Genomic DNA, 21,653 nt, shown 5'->3' on the forward strand with positions numbered 1-21,653 from the left:
CTATTGATGTATGAAGTCCTGGTACCCAAATGAATACTTCGGCGTTTAGCAGCGTAACTTCGTCTTTCGTTTGGGATTAAGTATCGATCGACCTTATCAACCCTGGTGTCAGGGTTCACTATTGATTGAGCCGCCAAATGCAGCTCATGTAACCTTTACGTGCACTCCGAAGCACGGATCCTTCTTACTTGCGGAACAATCGGGTGATTAGCCTGCAATGTCCAACGGGATTCGAACCCGGTAACTTCAAATCATGAACCCAACACTCAACCACTCACTGATCAACAGAGCCCACCAGCACTGGTAATGTCATAAGAATATTACTTTTATATTATTCTGTTGTTGTCAATAATTTATAAAAAAATAAATAAATAAAAAAATGCAGCATTAAAATACCTTTTTTTTTGTAACATTGAACAATATTTTTATAATAATAACGCGAAATTCCTTTCAATTTAATATCTATTTCTAATATTATTAATATAAAGAAATCATTTTCTATATCTTCGTAAGCGTAAATGAAATACTGAGAAAACGATATTCTAGTTTTACTTTATATGTATGTTAAAGTGAACCAAAATCAAACAGTTCTAGTTGGTTTCATCACGGCGATTTACAGATTTTGTACCAGGATAGCAGAGGTATGTAGGAGTTCGTCAAATACAGCCGGCTACTAATATTTGTGAGACCAGCTCTCAGAACATTACACGTCTCTTTCGCACTAAGACGTAAGCTATCCTCTCTCTCTGTTATCAAATTAATGTTAACGTGGTGGGTAGTTTAAAATTTTGCTTCCGTCAGAAACATTTGAGACCAGCCTTTAGAACCATACACGTCTCTTTCGCACTAGGGCGTTATACTATCTTTGTTCTGCTCATTGACGTGGGCGCATAATTGTGTAGTTCCGCTACTCACCAATAGATGGCGTTAAGATTAATTATCATTAACGTTCATAGATGTCGCTAGATTACTTTGCGAAAGCCGGGTGAAAATGTATTGTCTACACTCAAATTTGTTTATTAGTGAATAATAACATGAGTTTGTAAGTACGAAACTCTGTATTGGACGTGTTTAGGAAACTTATTCGGTGTGTGTGTTGAGGAAACAAGTTACAAATGAAACACAGTAATATAAGTTAAAAGTTTATTATATCATGTAGACATACATTTCATACAATGCCCGCCTATAAGACGCAAGTCGCAGCGTTGGGACATCCATCATATAAATCGTCATTCCTTATACTTTTCATAGCTGTTTTAATAACTCCATTAAGTACCAATTGATTCAATAATTAAATGACACCGTTTATAAGACATTTTAAACGTTTGGAGTAATAGTTTGCGCTCTATAAATTATCTAGACGTGTTTCGTCGTATATCCACATGTATTTAAGAAAAGGAGCTAAAATTCGATTTCGTACATTTTTATCTTCGAATTCGACATTTATTTTAATTCTTTCAGACACTAAACGATGTCCCCACAACGATGTTAGAATAAAATCTCAAAACATAATTAACAAATCAATAATTAAAAAATCCAAAAATCAAACCGATTTTATAATTATATTAAACAAAAATTAGTTTAACATAGAAAAGTGATTTTATTTGGTTTCAGACTGAGATTAAAAGTTCTACAAGATTGCTTATATCTAAGTATTAATTATAATTTACACAGTAAATGTGAAAAATAGCAATGTTTGGAAGCTGCTGTCGATAAAGTTAAAGTTACTTATGAGAACTTGTAAGGCTGTTGACCGACGCGGGCGCGCGGTTCGAAACTGTGATTAACCGCCTTTTTACGAAACTAAGATTAGGTTTAAAATAAGAATCCACGCTGCGAAAGAAGTCGACGGATTTTAACTAATAGACAAAAATAATAATTCTATGCAGAATCTGCGACAGTGGCGCTGCGGCCGCGTGACTATTTTCCTGACACGGACTATATTTTAAACCTATTTTATCTTTTAGGCTCTTGACAGACGGACCGCATTTCAACTGCAATCCGACTGCCAAATTGCAGTTCCGATGCAGTTTGAATGCAGTTGACACGACTGCAATAGAACTGCAAACCAAACGGGCAGTCCGATTGCAGTTCAATTGTAGTCGGCGTGCAGTCGTGCTGCGCAGTTGGTTTGCAGGTCTATTGCAGTTGAAATGCGGTCCGTCTGTCTAGAGTCTTAGTCTCCGTTTTGTACCTAATAAGACTGATAATGTCATCGATTTTTTATGAGCGGCACTGTTTACCGCACGAACGCTAAATATTGTATCCGCGTTAAACAAGTCATTAGTAAAAATATTTACTTACTTAGTTGCATTGTTATTTTCTTCAGCGTGTAAAACCTACAGCTACCATAATGCCATCTTTCCAACCTACCTTTAGTGTACAGTATCAAAAATTACATTTATAATTATATATTCATTAAATATGGTAATTACACGGTAAATATCAAATACACTGAATTAGTTCTACGGAGAATAAGTGTTATATATTTTTTAATATATAATATTAAAAGATTACATATTCAATTCGCACGATTGAAATATTATTATGTAATAAGACACTTATTTTAGCCTGAACAACGAAGTTTTCATTCGTTTCGTTTTAACGCCTTTACATATATGAATTTAAACGTGTATAATATTTCACCATAATTTTGCCGTATAACACCTCCGCCAAATCGCAGTGGAGAAGCGTGGTGGAGTGTGCTCCATACCTCTCTCGTTGATGAGGGGGAGGCCTGTGCCCAGCAGTGGGACGTATATAGGCTGTTTATGTTATGCATCATTTTGCAAGTTTATTTTTTGTATGTAATTGTCCATATTATATTGTATATCACAATAAACAGGACAATTATCATAGGTTTGACATATAGCTGCTAACATGTAATTTTTTAAATACCAAACGGTTATTTTTTCAAAATTCATATATATACAGGCGTAAAGTTAAATCTACGTGTAATAATAACTATACTTTTAAGTTGTATATAATTCTAAATCTATCAGAATTGGTGTTTTTTACCTTCAGTGGACGATTACCTATCGTGGGCATATCTACACTAGAAAATATATATCGTGTATATAAATAAATAAATATACACTTCTAAGCTGCAAATCAATAAGGCACAGAAATGTTTTCTTTCTTCCATTTTTATATTCTACGACAGCAAAAAATTATCGTATTACGATAAAAGAAATGTATATAAAAAATATTTAAAGAATTTACAATGTATGAATATATAAAATATATATTTTTATAAAATAAAAATATAATAACGTGCGCAGATCACGCTACTTCTGTCGACGACACCGTAACAACTTTGCTACAAAAAGAAAAAAATAAATATATTCATTTATATGTCAAAATGCAACAATTGTTAACTTATTAACTACGTTATATTTATTTATACCAATATTATATTATAATCATGCGGTTACATCAATTTAGTAAAAGCCGAATAGTCTCAGACAAATATGAAAACAAAAGTATACTTAATCTAAAATATATTTCTTCTTAATGTATTTGTTAACACTAATAATTACATTTATACCAACGTCTGAGGCTATATTTGTCAATATTTATAATTATACACCTACCGTTAAACCCTAATTATAATTTTGTGTTAATTTCCAGTAAAATATGGTTATAAAAATTGCACCAAACGATCACTAAGCTATTTATATATACCTAAAAAGAAAATCACAAAGTTTTTACACATAAAATATACAATTATATATTATGGCTGTAAATGGCACAATTCAGTTTCTTTTTAATATACATAATTATAAACATGGGGCACTTGTAGTTTAAATATTTATTAAAATTTTAAAATTCCACAAAGACAAGAGTTTAATATTTAAATAAATTATATATTCGAAGGCACAACGTTGAAAAAATAAATACATTTAATAATGGCACACGCGGCTAATGCTTTGTAGCTACAAATATAAGAAAGAATCACATTAATTTACACGGGTCCACATGTCGCCTGTTATCTTACGTCGGCAAGACATTTCTGGCTGGACCGCTACATGGATTTACCTGCCGTACATTTCTAATACATATTAAAAGATTACATATTCCAGTTTAGGTTTTTTCTCAACCCGCCGTGGAGCAGCGTGGTAAAGCAAGCTGAACACCCTTCCAAGGGCTGTACCGCGCAGAGGGACGTATATAAGTTGTATATGATGATGATCTCTCCGACCGATTTCGGCCATGGCGACCACTTCGACTCCTAATTGGCACGACGCTGATGCGCTCGAAGATGGCTTATGTAGCCTATCTTTACAGTGAACTCCCGCGCACAGTCAGGGCACGTGAACACACAATGAATAGCGGCAGGGGGACGGGCCTTCAACTCATCACGTTTCAGCGCCATATATACAATTAGTTCGTAGTTGTATATCGAGTGTGAGGTAGTTTGCCGCTCTAGGATTGGCTTGCACAGCCATGAAAGAAAGTGCATTTCTTCGAGGCAATGACGTCATAAATCGTCTGAAAGACGTATAAGGCCAATGATGATGATGATATTCATATATTTGTAGCTAAAAAGACAGTTATATTAAAATCTGTTTTATAATATTTATATTTCCGTCGAAGGCATCTTGTATAAGGTTCCCGTAGGGTTAGCACTTTGTGAATTTAGTAGCGGGCGACAGTGTTACAACTAGGGTAGGCACTTTGTTTGTCCGAATGACAATTCCCAAAATGTGTGGCAAAACCCAAAATCGATTTTCGCGATAATTTTTTTTTTAATAATCAACTAATGATTGGGCACGTGAATTTGCAGTATAATGACGCTATACCTAGATCGAAAAAAAAAAACCACATGAATAGGATGAGGACCCGGTGGTGTAATGGTTAACACGCTCGTCCCGGCTTGAAGAGCTGAGGGTTCAAGTCCCGTCGGACATTTTCGATTAAATTTCTCTTTAGAACTTCAAATGTCATAAATTCGCGATGAATTAAATGTAATTATATTTTTCTAATCAAAATCTTGTCGTAACAAAATCACCCGCAAGAAGAGAATCCTCTTCTATAAACATACGACTTAGTATAACGAAACGTACTTTTACGGCGAATGCGCATCTAGACGAGTAGCATGAACCGCACGCGCAGAAGTCATCGCATTTTATAAACCTTTGTATGACATCGTATGCAACGTCGCGCACCCATCTGCGGCGCACGACCCGCATTTTGCCGCAAAATGCGATGACTTCGGCGCGTGCGGCTCCAGCGGGACGTCTGGGTACGCCTTCACCTTTAAACTCTGCTTAGGCCTACATTCAGGCACATTTCACTTTAAATATAAAACTTTTAGCACCGCAGATTACTTCAATCTCTACCTTCCCGTAGGTTTTTATGTTCTGACGTAAAAATATAATAATATTTTCTATCACAATTCATTATGTTCACGTTTTCGTTTTATAATGAAGAAATTATGATTTAAACACTACGATAATTAATTGTATATATAAATGTTATTGATTTCACATATATACTAGCGTCTTTGTTAAGTTGGCAATAATAGTGTATCCACAATTTTTTTGAAAAATGTAAATAAATAAAACCAAGCAAATTATTTTAGTTGAATTTTACATCTATAAACACAGTGCTATCTTTTACTTACGTTTAATGTAAATAGGCCTTCCTAATCTGTAAAAATCCTTTGGAATTCAAACCAAAAGGAATCTAAAACTTTTTCTTTTTCAATTAACTGTTTTCTCAAATTATTTTTCAAGATAGAGGGGGTATTCCCTAGCTAATTGCCAACTTAAAAAAGAAGCGAATCATTATATTCAGTGCATATTTTTAAAGTCAAAACATTTAAAGCCACATTGCGTATCTACAATATTATCTAAAACTTCGGAAGCTGTCACAGTTGTCATAAGAACTTTTGTTTGTTAAAATGCACAATCACTTTTCGGTTTTGAGCTTTGGATGGATATTTTACACGAACGGTAACTCTATTATCTCATCATTTGAAGCCCAATGTATATGTATGTACACAGTTTGCTGTTTTTCGTGAGTATATGTATACATTGGGATTAAAATGAAGGATATAAGATCTTTGAGACGTCCGAAAGATCAAATTCAATGTAAAAATAAAGAGAGTTACTTCATGGTGTATTTTTCAAAGATGTCAAAAGCCTATCGACAGGGACTTAGAAAATAATCGATTATCAATCGATATACAGTCGATTAGCGGGCAACGCAAATCCTTGTCGGTATATAGACAAAATCTTTAACAACTAACATCGAATTAGGTGTAAAATATCCAGCGATAACCCAAAACCATGGTCATTTGAAGCATCATGGCACACATTGAGCTAACCTTAGAAGTTTCCAAACTTCTTCGTGACTGTCGAACTCGTTTCGGACTTGTGCGAACTTGTCATTACTGACTTCTTCTCGATCCTTTCCGAAGTAATCGTTTGCTTAGAGAACTTCTTATCCATACTATCGATTTCCTTCACCAGCTCCGATGGTTTCTTCACCTTCGTCACACTGGTCGACGTCTGATAATCCTGAGATTGGAACTCTGAGGGCCTCATGAACGAACGGCTCGTGTCAGATGACATTTTGGAGTCTAGAGTGTTGAAACGCGAATCCAATGTGCTGTATCTGGAATCATTGTCGAATGATTTTGACAATTCGTCGATGCCTTCGAGTTTTATCGGCTCGTATTTGGTGTTGGTCGTCGTAATGTTGACGGGGGAAGAACTGTAGATTTTAGTTGTGGTAATTTTTTGTGTCCCGTTTGGGATCTCCTTCACTTCAGTGGTAGTTTCTTCTGTATAGTTGGGACCCCCGTAGCTTTGCACGTCTTTGCCGTACGGTGAAGAGATTCGGTCGAATTCTGGAGTTGGGACTTTCACAAGGTCCGTTGATGTGTTTTTGAATTCGGATTGTTGGGAGTACTGGTTGAAGTGCGACTGTTCCGATTTGAATGGCGTCGAAGTGAACGGGGCTTTCACGTCTTCCCTAGTTACGGTTTTCATGACGTCGACCTTAGGATAGCTGGAGTAGGATTCGCTTTTGATCGTGTACTCTGACTGCTTGATGCCTCCAGGGATCGCTTCGGAGGATTTCTGGTGTTCAGTGAAGGTTTGGCCGACACCGTCTGAAGGTTTCTTGAGGGTGGAGTAGACCGGTTCGGGTTTGTCGTCGAATTTGAGTTCGCGTGCGTTGAATTTTGGACTCAGAGGTGTTTTTGGTGCTTCGTAACCGAATCTGTCTTTGGAGAAGTACTGAGATTCGAAATGTCGTTGTTCCTCCGTTTTGTATTCTGTCGGGCGCGGCGTGTCGTAGAGACGAGTCTCGTAACTGAAAGAGGGTTACTGTTGATTAGTCGGTTAAGTATTAAGGTTGGTTTATACTGATATCTTCAACTTGTAAGTACCAACACCGCATGCCATGCATTACACCAGTTTAATGACAAGTTAATAGAGACAGAAAGTTAAAGTTTGTAAGTTTGCCCCCAAAGAGATGTGAGTACGCCACGAGTCTAGGCTAACGCATTTATTAGGCACACAATCTATCTCTTTCCTGCACGTATTGTAAGGGTAGCACTTAGTTGTCAAACTAAAATTAGGTTAAGTTTGTGTGCGCCCGAATATGCATCATTTTGAGATTTTGAAACAATACCTTTGCGAAAAAATGGTATGTAGGTTCGAATAGGAAGCACTAACATAGTATCTATCTTATGGATGAGTGGAGAAAATATAATTGTATCATAGCACGCCTGTGTAAGGGGGTAGGCAGAGGTGTAAAATATACACCCATTCCTCGCCAGCTATTAAAGAAAAATAAAGTTTTCTTTCAAGAACTGTTAGTGAAAGTACTAGTTGAGTTATTAACACCATAAAATGAGTTATAGTTTCGCAAAGTTAGACAAAGATACAAAGAAGAGAAGCAAGTAGAACAAATTGAGAAGCGGTGGAGGATCCTTGACATCCTTGACTCGGTTGAGGGGAGATTTAAGCCCAAGAGTGGAATGTAAAGTCCTTTTAACTTTAATCAATGGATAGTTTCTCAACCCGGTACCGGACTTGCACCAAGGAGTTATTAATTTATCTCAAGTGCAGTTTTCACTAACACAGTTGGCTCGACCATTATAGACAGTGATAAGGCTCACCACCTATCACGTTGGTCTAACAGAAAGCTCGGTGAGGTGTGGATACTTAGTTCATCTTGCGATGGATGCACCTTTGTCTCTGATAAAGTGATCAAGCGCTATCAAACTGTAGTTTCAATATAGTTTGGAAGTTTAATATACGAAATTCGTTCGATGATTCGTTGCGATCTACTGTACCAATGAAAAACTCGCGAGAGGCTAGCCGTGGCGTAAAATTGCAGGTTGTAAGACAGTTAATGTTGGGGGTGAGTTGCCCCTATAGATGTTGTCTTATAATGAGATATTAGTTTCCCAGGGCGTGGAAATAGGCACCTAACTCAGAGAATAGGGGGAGAATAAGATTAAAATGTTGGGCGCCGTATAGAAGATCCCCTCCTATTACAAACAAAGCCAAGGTATTGGAAATAATAAAGATTTCACTTTTAACAATGGTATATTTGGTTCAACAATTTCACAATGAAATAATATGAAGTCAGTCGGTTACAAACCATCCTAATGTAAATTAAGAAATAAATCTATTACTATAACATGATATCTTAACTTAGTATTATTCCTATGAGGAACAGTAAAGTGTCAGGACGGCAGGTCTTGACAAAAGGCATGGAGTATGTACTGAGGATAAATACTCATAGCACTATCCATAATAAGTTAAATTAATCATGAAGAAGAGATATTTAGATGGTATCCAGAGATTTTAACACCAAACTGGAATTATGTACATTAATGACCGCAGCAGGAACTGACCCTGACGGCAAAAGCAGACAATGAACACAAATGGTAGTCATGGCTGGGGAGCTAGACCCTGAAGGAAGACTTTGAAGTTGATTTTTGAAGTTAGTCTTTACAGTTGATCATTCTAGTAGAACTTTAACACTGGACTCTGCCGGTGGACTTTGACCCCTGTAACAAAATGACATGTTACAGCTCTGTCAACCCCGTTACGACGCGGAATTAAAGGTAAAAACACTCACCACATCACGTGGGACGATATTATAACAGCATTCCCCCTAGTCGATGGACTAAACCATTGTTTTTATACTGAAAGAAAGAACGTGAGGTTAGGTCATTGTCATGAACATATGTAGCTCATAATTGCCAACGTTCCACGATAATAACCATCAAAACACTCACCAGAAGACTTCACCATCCTTTCATCATAATATATGTGGCTTATACACCACTTTAAAGAAATAATCGCGACGGGACTAAATTGCCATCGTCATCGCGTAAACGAAATGTCAAACGAACATAACTTTTTCCCGGCGCGTAGGCACACACCTGTATGCCATACAGCCAAGTGGGAAGTGTAAAAAAAAACGTGTTACAGTTCCGTTTTAGTTGAGGAAGAAAAATTTTATTTAAAAATTTAAAATTTTTAAATAAAATTTTTCGCTACACTCTAGTAACGAAAGAGAAATAACAAGCGACTCCAGATGAGTTAACATGTTATGAACGTACATTTACCTTACAAAGGTAAAAGAATGGAAAGAAACAAACATGATCACCATGTATCAAACTTGAAAACACATCTCATGTAGCCCAAGGGGAAAAGGATTAGTACATTCCGCACTAGCCTCGTGCTTACCTGAGTTAAAATTTGGGATTCTCCCAAGAAAACACATTGCACATAGGCAACATATGTTTGAAACAAATCAAAGAAACACCCTGGTGGTGTCAGACGACAACTCTAAGAATTAAATCTAACACTGCTTAACCTTAAATAAACATACAAATATCTGGAACATAGTCAAGTTAAAGGAAGACCTACCTAACTTTTAATTTAAAATAACAGACTAAACCTTATGCATACGTTTTACTTAGTCATGGCCATGACACTAAACCATATTTCAAGTAAAGAACTATTTTGAGTACTAAAAATAAAATTCTTAATCTATTTTCTTTTTTTATAAGAGTGAATATCCTTGGCGTCATTTGGGTGACAATCAAACACACACCAAATGCATAAGCAAGGCCTACGGATATTACTCGAACGAGGGAAACCTCATCAAATGGATCACCTTCCTATAGGGATGACCACTTAACAGGTAATGTCCTTAGAACACACCCTTGAAAGTGAGAGAAGACCTAAACTTCCTCACTAGGACCTCGAACAACAAGATCTTTAATGTGGAAGGAACCCAAAGGTTTACCTTCTAAGGTTTTCAATGAATAAACTACACTACCTAGCTTTTTATGCACTACACATTTTTCAAACTTAGGAGCTAGTTTAGCAGAAAAGTGCTTGGGAGCGCTGGACAAAGGAAAACATCTTTTATAAATAATTTGACCTTCCCGCAATTCCAAAGGACGCTTCCTAAGATTATAATATTTTACATTGTGTTGATATGCCTTTTTAAGGTGACATTCAACTTTCTTGAAGACTTCAGCCATACGAGGCAACCGAGAAGCAAAAGTTTGGGTATCTACTACTATGGTAGACCCATCACAAGGTGAAGAATCTTTTGTATAAGTAGCACCATCGATGACCATCTCTCTACCATGATTTAGATAAAAGGCAGTATATTTTGTACTTTCGTGGACCGAAGTATTAAGCGCACACTGGATTTCCTGAATGTTCTGATCCCATTTACGATGATCAGAACGCACGAGGGAAGCAATGGCACGAACAATGTCGCGATTCACGCGTTCAGTTTGATTACACTGAGGATGGTATCGAGGATTATAAAATATATGAGGTACTCCGAAAGAAGTTAAAGAATCTCTAAATTCTTTAGAAGTGAATTGAGGACCGTTGTCGGTATACAGGATACGACATACGCCATGGACTAGAAAAACATGTTTCTCAAGACATTTCACAATGGCCTTAGAAGTTGCACTACGCAAAGGGAATAAAAGAACATACTTACTGAAATAATCAGAGACCACGAATAAGTATTGATTGCGAGAATAAGAAGAAGGGAAAGGACCTAATATATCACATGATATAGCCTCCCAAGGTTTAGTAACTTGACGGGGGTTACCCATCAGACCAGGCCTAGCAGTATTGACTGGCTTGTATGAACGACATACCTCACAATTGTCAACATATGATTTTACATCTTTAAATAAAGAAGGCCAGAAATATATGGAAGAAATTTTCTTGTGGGTCTTAGCCACACCGAAATGACCGGAAGAAGGCTCATCATGATATTTTCGAAGAACTTTTACATATTTTTCACGGGGAACTACGATTTTCCAATCGTGTTGGGAAATAAGATGATATTTATTTTTAGATAAACGACATAGTTTACCATTTACTACCGAGAAATTAGGATAACGACGAGGATTTTTAGTACAACCGTTAAAGACTTTAATATACCAAGGATCAGAAATAGTGTAGGGATCAATCTCAATTGAGCCAATCTTGATTCTAGACAAAGCATCAGGTATCACATGTTCTTTACCTTTCCTGTGAATTATATCAAAATCGAACTGACTCAAACGACATGCCCATCTGTTTAGACGACCACTCGGATTACTAAGATTCTGAAACCATTGCAACGAGGCATGATCGGTTATAATATAACATTTGCTACCCTCAACATAAGGACGGTATAACTCCAGAGAATAAATCACAGCTAGCAGTTCTCTTTCTGTCGCTGAGTAATTGATTTCTTGGGCGTTTAATGTTCTGCTACAATAAGCGATAGGGTGATCAATACCATCGACCCTTTGAGTTAAAACAGCACCAATAGCAAACGAGGAAGCATCCGTATGGATGTAAAATGGCTGAGAGAAATCAGGACATTGTAGAATAGGTGACGAGATAAGAGCAGATTTAAGTTGGGTGAAAGCTTCTTCAGCTTCCGGAGACCATGTGAAAGGTACCTTCTTACTAGTAAGTCGAGACAAAGGTCTAGCAACATGAGAGAAATTTGGGATAAAACGACGGTACCAACCCGCCATTCCCAAGAAACGTTTAATTGACTTCGCGTCAGTTGGCGTTGGAAAATTTGCAATAACATCTACTTTAGAAGGATCGGTCCTAAGACCATATCGATCAACTACGAAACCGAGATATTTAAGTTCAGATCGGCAGAAAAATGACTTTTTCATGTTAATAGTGAGATTAGCGAATCTTAGTTTTTCATAGACCGCTTTTAGAATTTTCACGTGTTCTTCAAAAGAACTGGTACAGATAATGATGTCGTCAATGAAACAAAACACTTTGTTATCAAATTGAGAGGAGAAAAGATTATCCATTAGCCTTTGCATAGTAGCGGAGGCTCCTACAAGACCAAAACACATGACCTTGTAATGAAATAGCCCACGGCCAGGAACCGTGAAAGCAGTTTTCTCTTTCGAAGAGGTAGAGAGAGGAATCTGATGATACGCAGCACTCAAGTCAAGAGAAGTTAAGTATTTAGCATCGCGAAGATTGTCCATAATATAATTAATATATGGCAGTGGATAGGCATCAGGTTTAGACACTGAATTTAACCTTCTACTATCTAAACACAGACGAATATCACCATTGGCTTTAGGTACCATGGTTACTGGAGAATTCCAAGGAGAGAAAGATGGTTCAACAATATCATGTTGGAGCATTCGGTTTAACTCGCCGTCTAGAAGTTTAAGTTTTTCAGGACTAATACGGTAATATTTTTGTTTTATGGGTTTCGCATCACCTGTTTCTATAACATGTTCTATTAAATGAGTACGACCAAGGCCGACTAACTCTGAATCAATATTAGAGAAAAGTTGTTTAACGTCATCAATTTCTTGTTTTTGAAAATCCGAAAGAGAATCTAAATTGCGCAAGCCATTTTCTTTGACACTTGCTACATTGTATAAATCGACAGGCTCTATTGCAGGTAGACACGCCAGAACTTCTGGGGCTAAGTTAAATGATTTCCAGAAATTAATTCCGAAATGTAATGGAAGTTTGATTTCGGGTTGAATGTAAAATTGAATGAGCTTAACCTCATTGTTATATTCAATAGGAATATCCATGTAAAATTTGCAAATGTATTCGTGACCACTCGCCACTTTCAAAAATACAGGGGACTTTAAATTACACAATGGGATACCAAGATTTTTAAAGAATTTATGAGCATTGTTTCCTAAAATAGAACAAGCGGCTCCACAGTCGAGTAAACCAGAAATTTTAATACCATAGACTTTAACAGTTAAATAAGGGCGAAAGTCTTTAGAATTAGGATTAAATATCGCCTCCCTGCAGGATTCAGATCCCAGAGAGACTAAGCAATCTAGTTTTTTGAATTAGAATGAGGATTACAATTTGGGCAAAGAGGAGTCTTTACCCCCTTCTTACCACATTTAAAACAAACTACTTCCTTAGATGCATTACACCGATTTGTGGAATGATTCGTTCCACCACAGCGAAAGCAAATCGAAGAACGATTAACAGAAGCGACAGGAATGTTTTTAGAAAAATCCCTAGAGGATTTAGGTTTGCATTTAAAGTTGAAATCCGGAGCTACGGAATTTTTAGAGAAGTTTGGTTCTTTAAAGTTGTCAATCCTATGTTTTGACAATTCCAAACGTTTACCTATCTGTTGTAATTGTTGGATGGTAGTGACATCAATCATCCGAATTTCCCTACTATATTCAGGACGAATATTCCGCAAGATGATGTCGAGTTTATCGCTCTCAGAAAGCTCTTTACTCAAACGAGACATCATACCTAGTATGATGGACAAATATATGACAATGGATTCATCTTTCGCTTGTGTTCGCGAACGTATCTCTTCAAGAAGACGAAAGTCGTAGTCAGGTAAATCAAAATCTGATTTCAAAGCAGAAACCAGTTCACTATAGTTAGAAAAACGACATTTATTGGCGCGGTACCAGCATAAAGCGGGACCATCCACCAAGTCAGTAAAACCAGTGTAAATATCATCAACAAGAATGTTCCGTGCCGAACACAGCTCCTCCAAACGAGCCAGGAAAGCGCGAACACAGGAATCACCCTTAAATTTCAAATTCAAAGAGTTGAGGTTATATTTCTTTTCATGAGAAATAATAGTTTTATATTTGTTAATACACGACGGACGGTTTAATTCATGCTCGGAATCTGAAGATGAATCGGAAGTGATATCATTATTCGCCAATGATAACAATAAAGAAGTTTTCAATTTTCCAAGGTCATCGGCCGGACGTTCTATGCGAGACAACCGCAAAAGCAAATACTGAGCACGGCCAAGAATACGCTGATGGGCCGAAGGAGATTTGTCAGGACTTGATAAACAAGAGATGATTTCATTTATTTTTAATGTTAAAGTTTTATGTTCATCATCAAGATCACTCTCAAAACCCTCAGATGGTACAACTATACTGCCGCGACGGGCTTGTTTACAAGTTTGTCTAAATAATTTTCGTAATTGCTCAACAGTATTATCCCGGTCAACCTTTACATTCCGAATAGAAAGTTCATGAATAAGTTCATCTTTCAACAAGAAGTTAATATTAGCATTGAATTCCGCCATTCTGAGTAAACAAAGTAAGAACAGTATACCAGATAAGTGAAAAAGAAATATGGTTATATCACTAATGTATGTGAATACAGTTATAGTACTCTAAGTACTAACAAAATGTAATGAAGAAAAAAAATTATAAGTAACACCCCTATAGGGTACTTATCTACATGCTACTATGGTCCTATGTATCAAATTTATGAATACTATGTTCCTATGTAACCACTAACAAATAAAATAAGATAAAAACCCACAGTTTATTACTATGTCTATGTAAGAACTTCTATGTGCTCTGAGTCACTATGTTTATAATCATATAAATTACTAGAAAAAGGAATTGTGTCACTATAGTCCTATGTGATATTAAAAGTATATGACTATGGCCCTATGTAAACTAACTCAGCTTAAAATAAGAAAAGGAAATCTGAGAGATACTATGGTCCTGTCAATAAAATTATCACTATGTCCCTATGCAACAACAACTGGAGATATGCTAAATTTCAAGTTTACATACCTACTTATAAATAGAACAGTAAAGTCATAAATGAGTACCTATTAAAAGAAAACATACCCTATTTGCTATAAAGTTACACCATGTGCTTATAACTAGGTTATGTTACAAAGAACAAAGAAAGTGAAATACCTACTAATTTCCAACCTTGCTTTTCTGAGCCCCACGTTGGGCGCCACTGTAAGACAGTTAATGTTGGGGGTGAGTTGCCCCTATAGATGTTGTCTTATAATGAGATATTAGTTTCCCAGGGCGTGGAAATAGGCACCTAACTCAGAGAATAGGGGGAGAATAAGATTAAAATGTTGGGCGCCGTATAGAAGATCCCCTCCTATTACAAACAAAGCCAAGGTATTGGAAATAATAAAGATTTCACTTTTAACAATGGTATATTTGGTTCAACAATTTCACAATGAAATAATATGAAGTCAGTCGGTTACAAACCATCCTAATGTAAATTAAGAAATAAATCTATTACTATAACATGATATCTTAACTTAGTATTATTCCTATGAGGAACAGTAAAGTGTCAGGACGGCAGGTCTTGACAAAAGGCATGGAGTATGTACTGAGGATAAATACTCATAGCACTATCCATAATAAGTTAAATTAATCATGAAGAAGAGATATTTAGATGGTATCCAGAGATTTTAACACCAAACTGGAATTATGTACATTAATGACCGCAGCAGGAACTGACCCTGACGGCAAAAGCAGACAATGAACACAAATGGTAGTCATGGCTGGGGAGCTAGACCCTGAAGGAAGACTTTGAAGTTGATTTTTGAAGTTAGTCTTTACAGTTGATCATTCTAGTAGAACTTTAACACTGGACTCTGCCGGTGGACTTTGACCCCTGTAACAAAATGACATGTTACAGCTCTGTCAACCCCGTTACGACGCGGAATTAAAGGTAAAAACACTCACCACATCACGTGGGACGATATTATAACAGCATTCCCCCTAGTCGATGGACTAAACCATTGTTTTTATACTGAAAGAAAGAACGTGAGGTTAGGTCATTGTCATGAACATATGTAGCTCATAATTGCCAACGTTCCACGATAATAACCATCAAAACACTCACCAGAAGACTTCACCATCCTTTCATCATAATATATGTGGCTTATACACCACTTTAAAGAAATAATCGCGACGGGACTAAATTGCCATCGTCATCGCGTAAACGAAATGTCAAACGAACATAACTTTTTCCCGGCGCGTAGGCACACACCTGTATGCCATACAGCCAAGTGGGAAGTGTAAAAAAAAACGTGTTACAAGGTCGTGACAAAAAAAATGGTGTCGGATTTGGAAAATTTTGACGTGATAGTTTGGACGCCGAATGATGATCGATTCTCAAAACGACAAGTGAACCGCAAAATATGGGTAGATGGCTAATCAATAAATGATAAAATGCGAATCATGTATGATGCTAACATTGAAATAGAAGCCGTTATACTTTTGTATTTGCATACGAAATCCATAGTTTTCTCGTTTCGAGGTTTCGTAAAAAGTATCTCAGTTAATCCACATTGAAAAACCAAAAAGATGGAGCAATTTCTTTCACGAAACCTTAGGGTAAAAGAAGTTATGAACTTTTGAACCTTATCATCGTCCACAATACAATACAAATATACTTTATTGCTCCAAATTAAAAAGAAATAATTACAAAAGATTCTGCCCTAACTTACACTACTTAAACTTAAACGTCGTGCTCATTGCTACTTGATTCATAAGTAAAATTCGAAAATGCTCTTGGCCCCAGACTTGCTCAAAGGCATCTAAGATGGAGAGCGAGCTCGCCCAGAAGGTGCCTGTTCACTCTGGCATTGAAAGCCCTCGGGTTATATGCATTCGGAAATACAGAAGACGGCAAAGAATGCCAGACTCTAGCAGTGCGCATAATGAAGGACGATGCGAAGCGCCTTGTGCGAATAGTTGGGAAGTCGAAAAGTAAAATGATTTTTGATCATCTTAGACTGGCTTCTATTTCTAGATTAGCGTTATAATATACCCAATTCGTGATCACGAATCCGTTGCCATTTTGGGAACTATGCCATCTCCTTCTGCGTCCAAACCGGAATGACTTGTGCGAATGGCCCCCCTGATGGAAGAAGGTAAGACGAACCCAGTTTATGTACTGTTGGTGTCCTCGTACTTTAGGAGTGAGACGCGTCGCGGCGGCGGCGGCGGGGGCGCGCGCTCCCTCTTGTAACTGATCCTTTCGACCACTTCATCATTTACAAGATACGCTTTCCGGACCTCAGGCAGTTGCAACGACCTCACGACCACCGTTTCTTCTGTCATGCTCGTTCTACCATGCGGTTAGGGTTAGGAGAGAAAAAAAATAAAAAATATTAGTTGTTAAGCGTAGAACTACGTTAGGGCTTTGTTTATAATAAATCGAGATGATTTGGTTTCTTGCGTCCTTAAAGGTGATTGTTGACTTTTTGGATATTTGCTTTTTTTTTAAAGAATAATATCGTAGGTTAGCCTGAAGTGGCAGAAAAGTTTAAACCCAAAAATTGGCAAAAGCTACCTAATTTTACAAAACTTTACTTTACTTTTTTTTTACAAAACTGAAAATTATCCAGTTTTCTTCTATCTGGTATTATCCATTAGTTTTGTAGTTCAAGGTCGAGAAAGGTCACATTGAAGCAATTCATCTAAAAAGTAAAATTACATTTGTTGGCACTGCGCACTTATTTTGTATATGCGCAAATGACAAATTGCAATAATATTGCTTTTTAAGATGAATTGCTTCAATGTAGCCTTTTTCGATCACATTTCTAGTAATTTGAAATCTGCCCACTTCAGCTTTCATTTAGCCATTTAACAACAATTTTGAAGTTACGAAATTAGTAAAGAGCAAGTTACAAAATAATCATTTCATCACTAATTTAAGAGCCACGCTCTTGTCGGTGTAGCATTCTCTATGCAACTTTTTTAGGGAAAAGTCGTTTCCCTCTTGCCTGCCACCCACTGGGTGAATATCAAAATTTCAAGTTTGCTGGCGAAATTTCATATTATTTTTTCGTGTAAAAATTGGGTTCCGACATGAAAAAGATCCAAAAGGATCCTCCAATTTTTCACGAAAAAATTATGACAGTTCGCCACCAATCTTGGCACATTTTGATATTCATCCCACTTCACTACACCACTTGCCACAGTTTTATATAGTATAATATTATTTTCTATTTATTTATTAACTTAGACATCAATTAACAATCACCTTAAAGGACGCGCATTATTCAAATCCCTTGATTTAATTAATAAAATATTTAAGTTATCAGTTACCAAGTTTTTTTTGTTGTTAAATAAGCTGTTATAGCATATTATTTCTTTATTCTTCAGCATTATAATTATGAAATTTTGTTTATTTTCAGCTTTGTTTATTCAAAAGGTAGCATTTGGTCGATTTGCATTCCATTTTAAAGAATTTAAACTACTGTATCTGTCGGATAGAAAGCTCTGTGAGGTGTGGGTACTTAGTTCATCTTGCAATGGACGTACCTCTGATTACCCCAGTTGGGATGTAGTTGTGAGCTTCTAGATATGCTACTATAGTTCACTTTTAGGATTCCGAACCAAAATGGCAAAAAGGAACCCTTATGATGAGAGTAAAAAGCGTCCCTCCCTAATTATCCCGTTTTCCACAGGGTCCGCTTTCCTAACCTGAAGATTTGACAGGTCCGGTTTTCTACAGAAGCGACTGTCTGTCTGACCTTCCAACCCGCGAAGGGTAAACCAGCCCAAAACAGTTTAGTCCGAAGTATTTCTTTTGTCGTGACTTATATAAAAGCGTTTTATGAAAACAATGTTCGACAAAATGCTACCTTATTCCATAAAAGGCAAGTTAGGACGTAGTTCTACGTAGTGAAAACAAGGAGATAACATAATCAACAAAAAGGAACAAAAAGTTAAGCCGAAGACGGACTTAAAAGAAGGATTAACATAACTATAGAGCACGTTCAGTATTGCCTACTTGACAGTTGAAATTTGTTACAATATTATATTAAATATGATAATTATCAAATAGTTTATGTTTTCAATATTTTATTTTTACTAAATAAGAATTCATTTTTTATGTGGGTTACCAAGATCCGAAACACGGGCGGCCATGATTGATTTTCGTGTGACGTCACATTTCACAAAACAAACAAAAACTATCTGTCAGGTTTCAAGTTTATACTGTTCGACAGTTTCTTTGTTTATTGAAATGTGACGTCATTGGAACGTCACGTGACCAACAATTTTCACGCAAAATTTGAAATTAAGGAATAATAAAGCTTTTTCGAGAAAATAAGTATAAAGTGCGTTTGTAATTTTTTAAGTACTTATCCGACAACTGTCAAATAGCCAATTAATTACATTACAAAATCGAAATTTTAAATCAGGCTTTTTTTAGTCAAAACGTATGGTAAGAGAAAATAGGATATATGTACGGTCACGAGCATCAATATGAATACACTTTGGTACCATGTTACATTAACTTTTTTGAAAAATTGAACTGTAAGTCTCACTAAATGTCAAATATGTTACTGCGACAGAGTCCTAAAGTGGGTACATTATATTGCTCATGACTGTATACGTATATTTCTATGACGTCACAGCGAACTTCACAAGAGGGAGATAGATAATAGACAATTTACCTATGTAAGAAAGATAAAACTAGTGTGCTGCTTATTACCGTTCTGATATGTGGTAAAGAACACAGAGGAAGTTTCGAGTAAAAATCTTAGAATACTAGTTTTAAAAAGCAATTTGTGACGTCATAACTTTGTAGAATCACTATAAATGATATCCCATTTTCTCGTTCCATATTTAAATTTAAATCTAGAATTCTAGATTCGAATAGACAAAAGCTGTAAGAAACAAACAAAAACAACAACGTAATACACATGTTTGTATGTACAGAACGATGTATATGATAATTGTAGTATAATACTAGGTGTTATATTTGGAAATTGGCAATTCTTTTTTTAATTTTTTTGGCGACAGATTTGGATACTGAATAAGATCGGTATTTCTCAGGCATTGACTGGGAAAGTCACTGTGGTCCTGTAATTCAAACCCTAGTACCGGACATGCACCAATGAGTTATTAATTTATCTTAGTTTTCACTAATACAGTTGACTCGACCATTATAGACGGCGATACGGTTCACCACCTCACGTTGGTCTAACAGAAAGCTCTATTAGTGGGTACTCAGTTCATCTAGCGATAGACCTTTGACTGTAGAGTGAGGCAGCCCATCGTATAGTATATAGAACAAATATTGTGTAAACAATGGATATAGCGAAAAGACAGCCAGGAAGAGGAAATGACTGAAAACCAGCGCTAGATGGCGCCATAGCATGACTCCATCACAGCACAAGCAGAAAGCTCGGTGAAATTTTTTTAGTACTTAGTTTTTGGGATACAAACCAATTGGGATAAAGTCGTATGTTATGTTGACAATGATTTTGTTTTGGATTATATTATAGTGCTTTTAAAATTCCTTTGACGGTTCAGTACTAACCCTGATACCAGGGTTGATGAGGTTGGTAATCCACCTCACAACCCACACGATAGAAGAAGAATTAGAAGAAGACTTTATTCCCAAATTGGGATGGCCAGAGGTACATCCATTAAGGTGAACTAGAGTAATGTAAAAATAATATTTATGATTAATTATTTATATATTTATTGCTCTAGAGTAATAATGCCGCCCAAATTGTTGTTAAAATTAAGTTCTGTGCAATAAAGTGTACTTGATTTGATTTGGAGTAAGTACCCACACCTCACCGAGCTTTCCGTTAGACCGACGCGGTCAACACACGAGACAAGATTGCCAATTTTCAAACAACACATAGTATTAAGCTCCGTGTGATGTACAGTCACGAGCATTAATATGTATACACTTTGTTACCATGTCACATTAACTTTTTTGACAAATTGAACTGTGAGTCTCACTAAATGTCAAATATGTTAGTGCGACAGAGTCCCAAAGTGGGTACATTATATTGCTCGTGACCGTACGCTGTACAAAGCATCTTAGCAAGAGCAAGACTTACTTCATCGTTCTGTCATTTCTGGTGTTTCTGGAAACAAATATTACTTTAGGTCTACGTATTATCCTCTACACAGCCACGCTTTTCGTACTGAAATTTTGATTAATTCATAGCAGCATCTTATATTATAGGACGCGATTCTAAAGCAATTAACCGGGCACAAATCCTGGACACCGCGTGATATTAATGGTCCCTGCACATACAGGGTGCTAGTGACATCGTCACGAATACTCAGGGGGATGATTCAGACCATGATTCTGAGTTAATATCAAAGTCGTGAGTATTTTTTAGATTTTTTAAATTATTCTCAATTCTATACTTTTGCGATGGAGAATTCCACTTGATATTAACTCTGAATAATCAGCTGAATCATCCCCCTCAGTATTCGTTACGATGTCACTTACACCCCGCACAAGTACATACGGTAGCCGTACAAGTAGGTATGGGTGTTAGTGACATCGTAACGAATACTAAGGGGAATGATTCAGATCCTGTCGGAAAATTCATGAAAATTT

General features: G+C 36.5%; 4 protein-coding genes across 10 annotated transcripts in view; 1 reads left to right on the forward strand and 3 right to left on the reverse strand.

Moving 5' to 3' along the window:
• The window catches only part of LOC126378402 (uncharacterized), a 128,331-nt gene that overhangs the window by 78,270 nt on the left and 28,408 nt on the right, over positions 1–21,653 (reverse strand). The window lies entirely within an intron of this gene.
• The window catches only part of LOC126378477 (aldo-keto reductase AKR2E4-like), a 305,847-nt gene that overhangs the window by 36,539 nt on the left and 247,655 nt on the right, over positions 1–21,653 (forward strand). The window lies entirely within an intron of this gene.
• LOC126378536 (protein quiver-like) overlaps positions 1–21,653 on the reverse strand; it is a 112,776-nt gene that overhangs the window by 9,894 nt on the left and 81,229 nt on the right. The gene's annotated exons all lie outside the window — the stretch shown is intronic.
• LOC126378453 (uncharacterized) lies at positions 1,130–21,253 on the reverse strand. Of its 2 annotated transcripts, XM_050026826.1 has the most exons (4): positions 21,142–21,161; positions 17,244–17,399; positions 6,332–7,323; positions 1,130–3,319 (listed from the first exon to the last, which is right to left on the reverse strand). In XM_050026826.1, the coding sequence occupies exons 1-3, from the start codon at positions 21,144–21,146 to the stop codon at positions 6,333–6,335; spliced, it is 1,152 nt and encodes a 383-aa protein (XP_049882783.1). In that variant the 5' UTR covers positions 21,147–21,161; the 3' UTR covers positions 1,130–3,319; position 6,332. The 2 variants fall into 2 exon arrangements, with proteins under 2 accessions (XP_049882783.1, XP_049882784.1); XM_050026827.1 differs by lacking the exon at positions 17,244–17,399 and having other exon boundaries at positions 21,142–21,253.

Source organism: Pectinophora gossypiella, chromosome 26, assembly GCF_024362695.1.
Source record: "Pectinophora gossypiella chromosome 26, ilPecGoss1.1, whole genome shotgun sequence".
Taxonomy (NCBI): domain Eukaryota; kingdom Metazoa; phylum Arthropoda; class Insecta; order Lepidoptera; family Gelechiidae; genus Pectinophora; species Pectinophora gossypiella.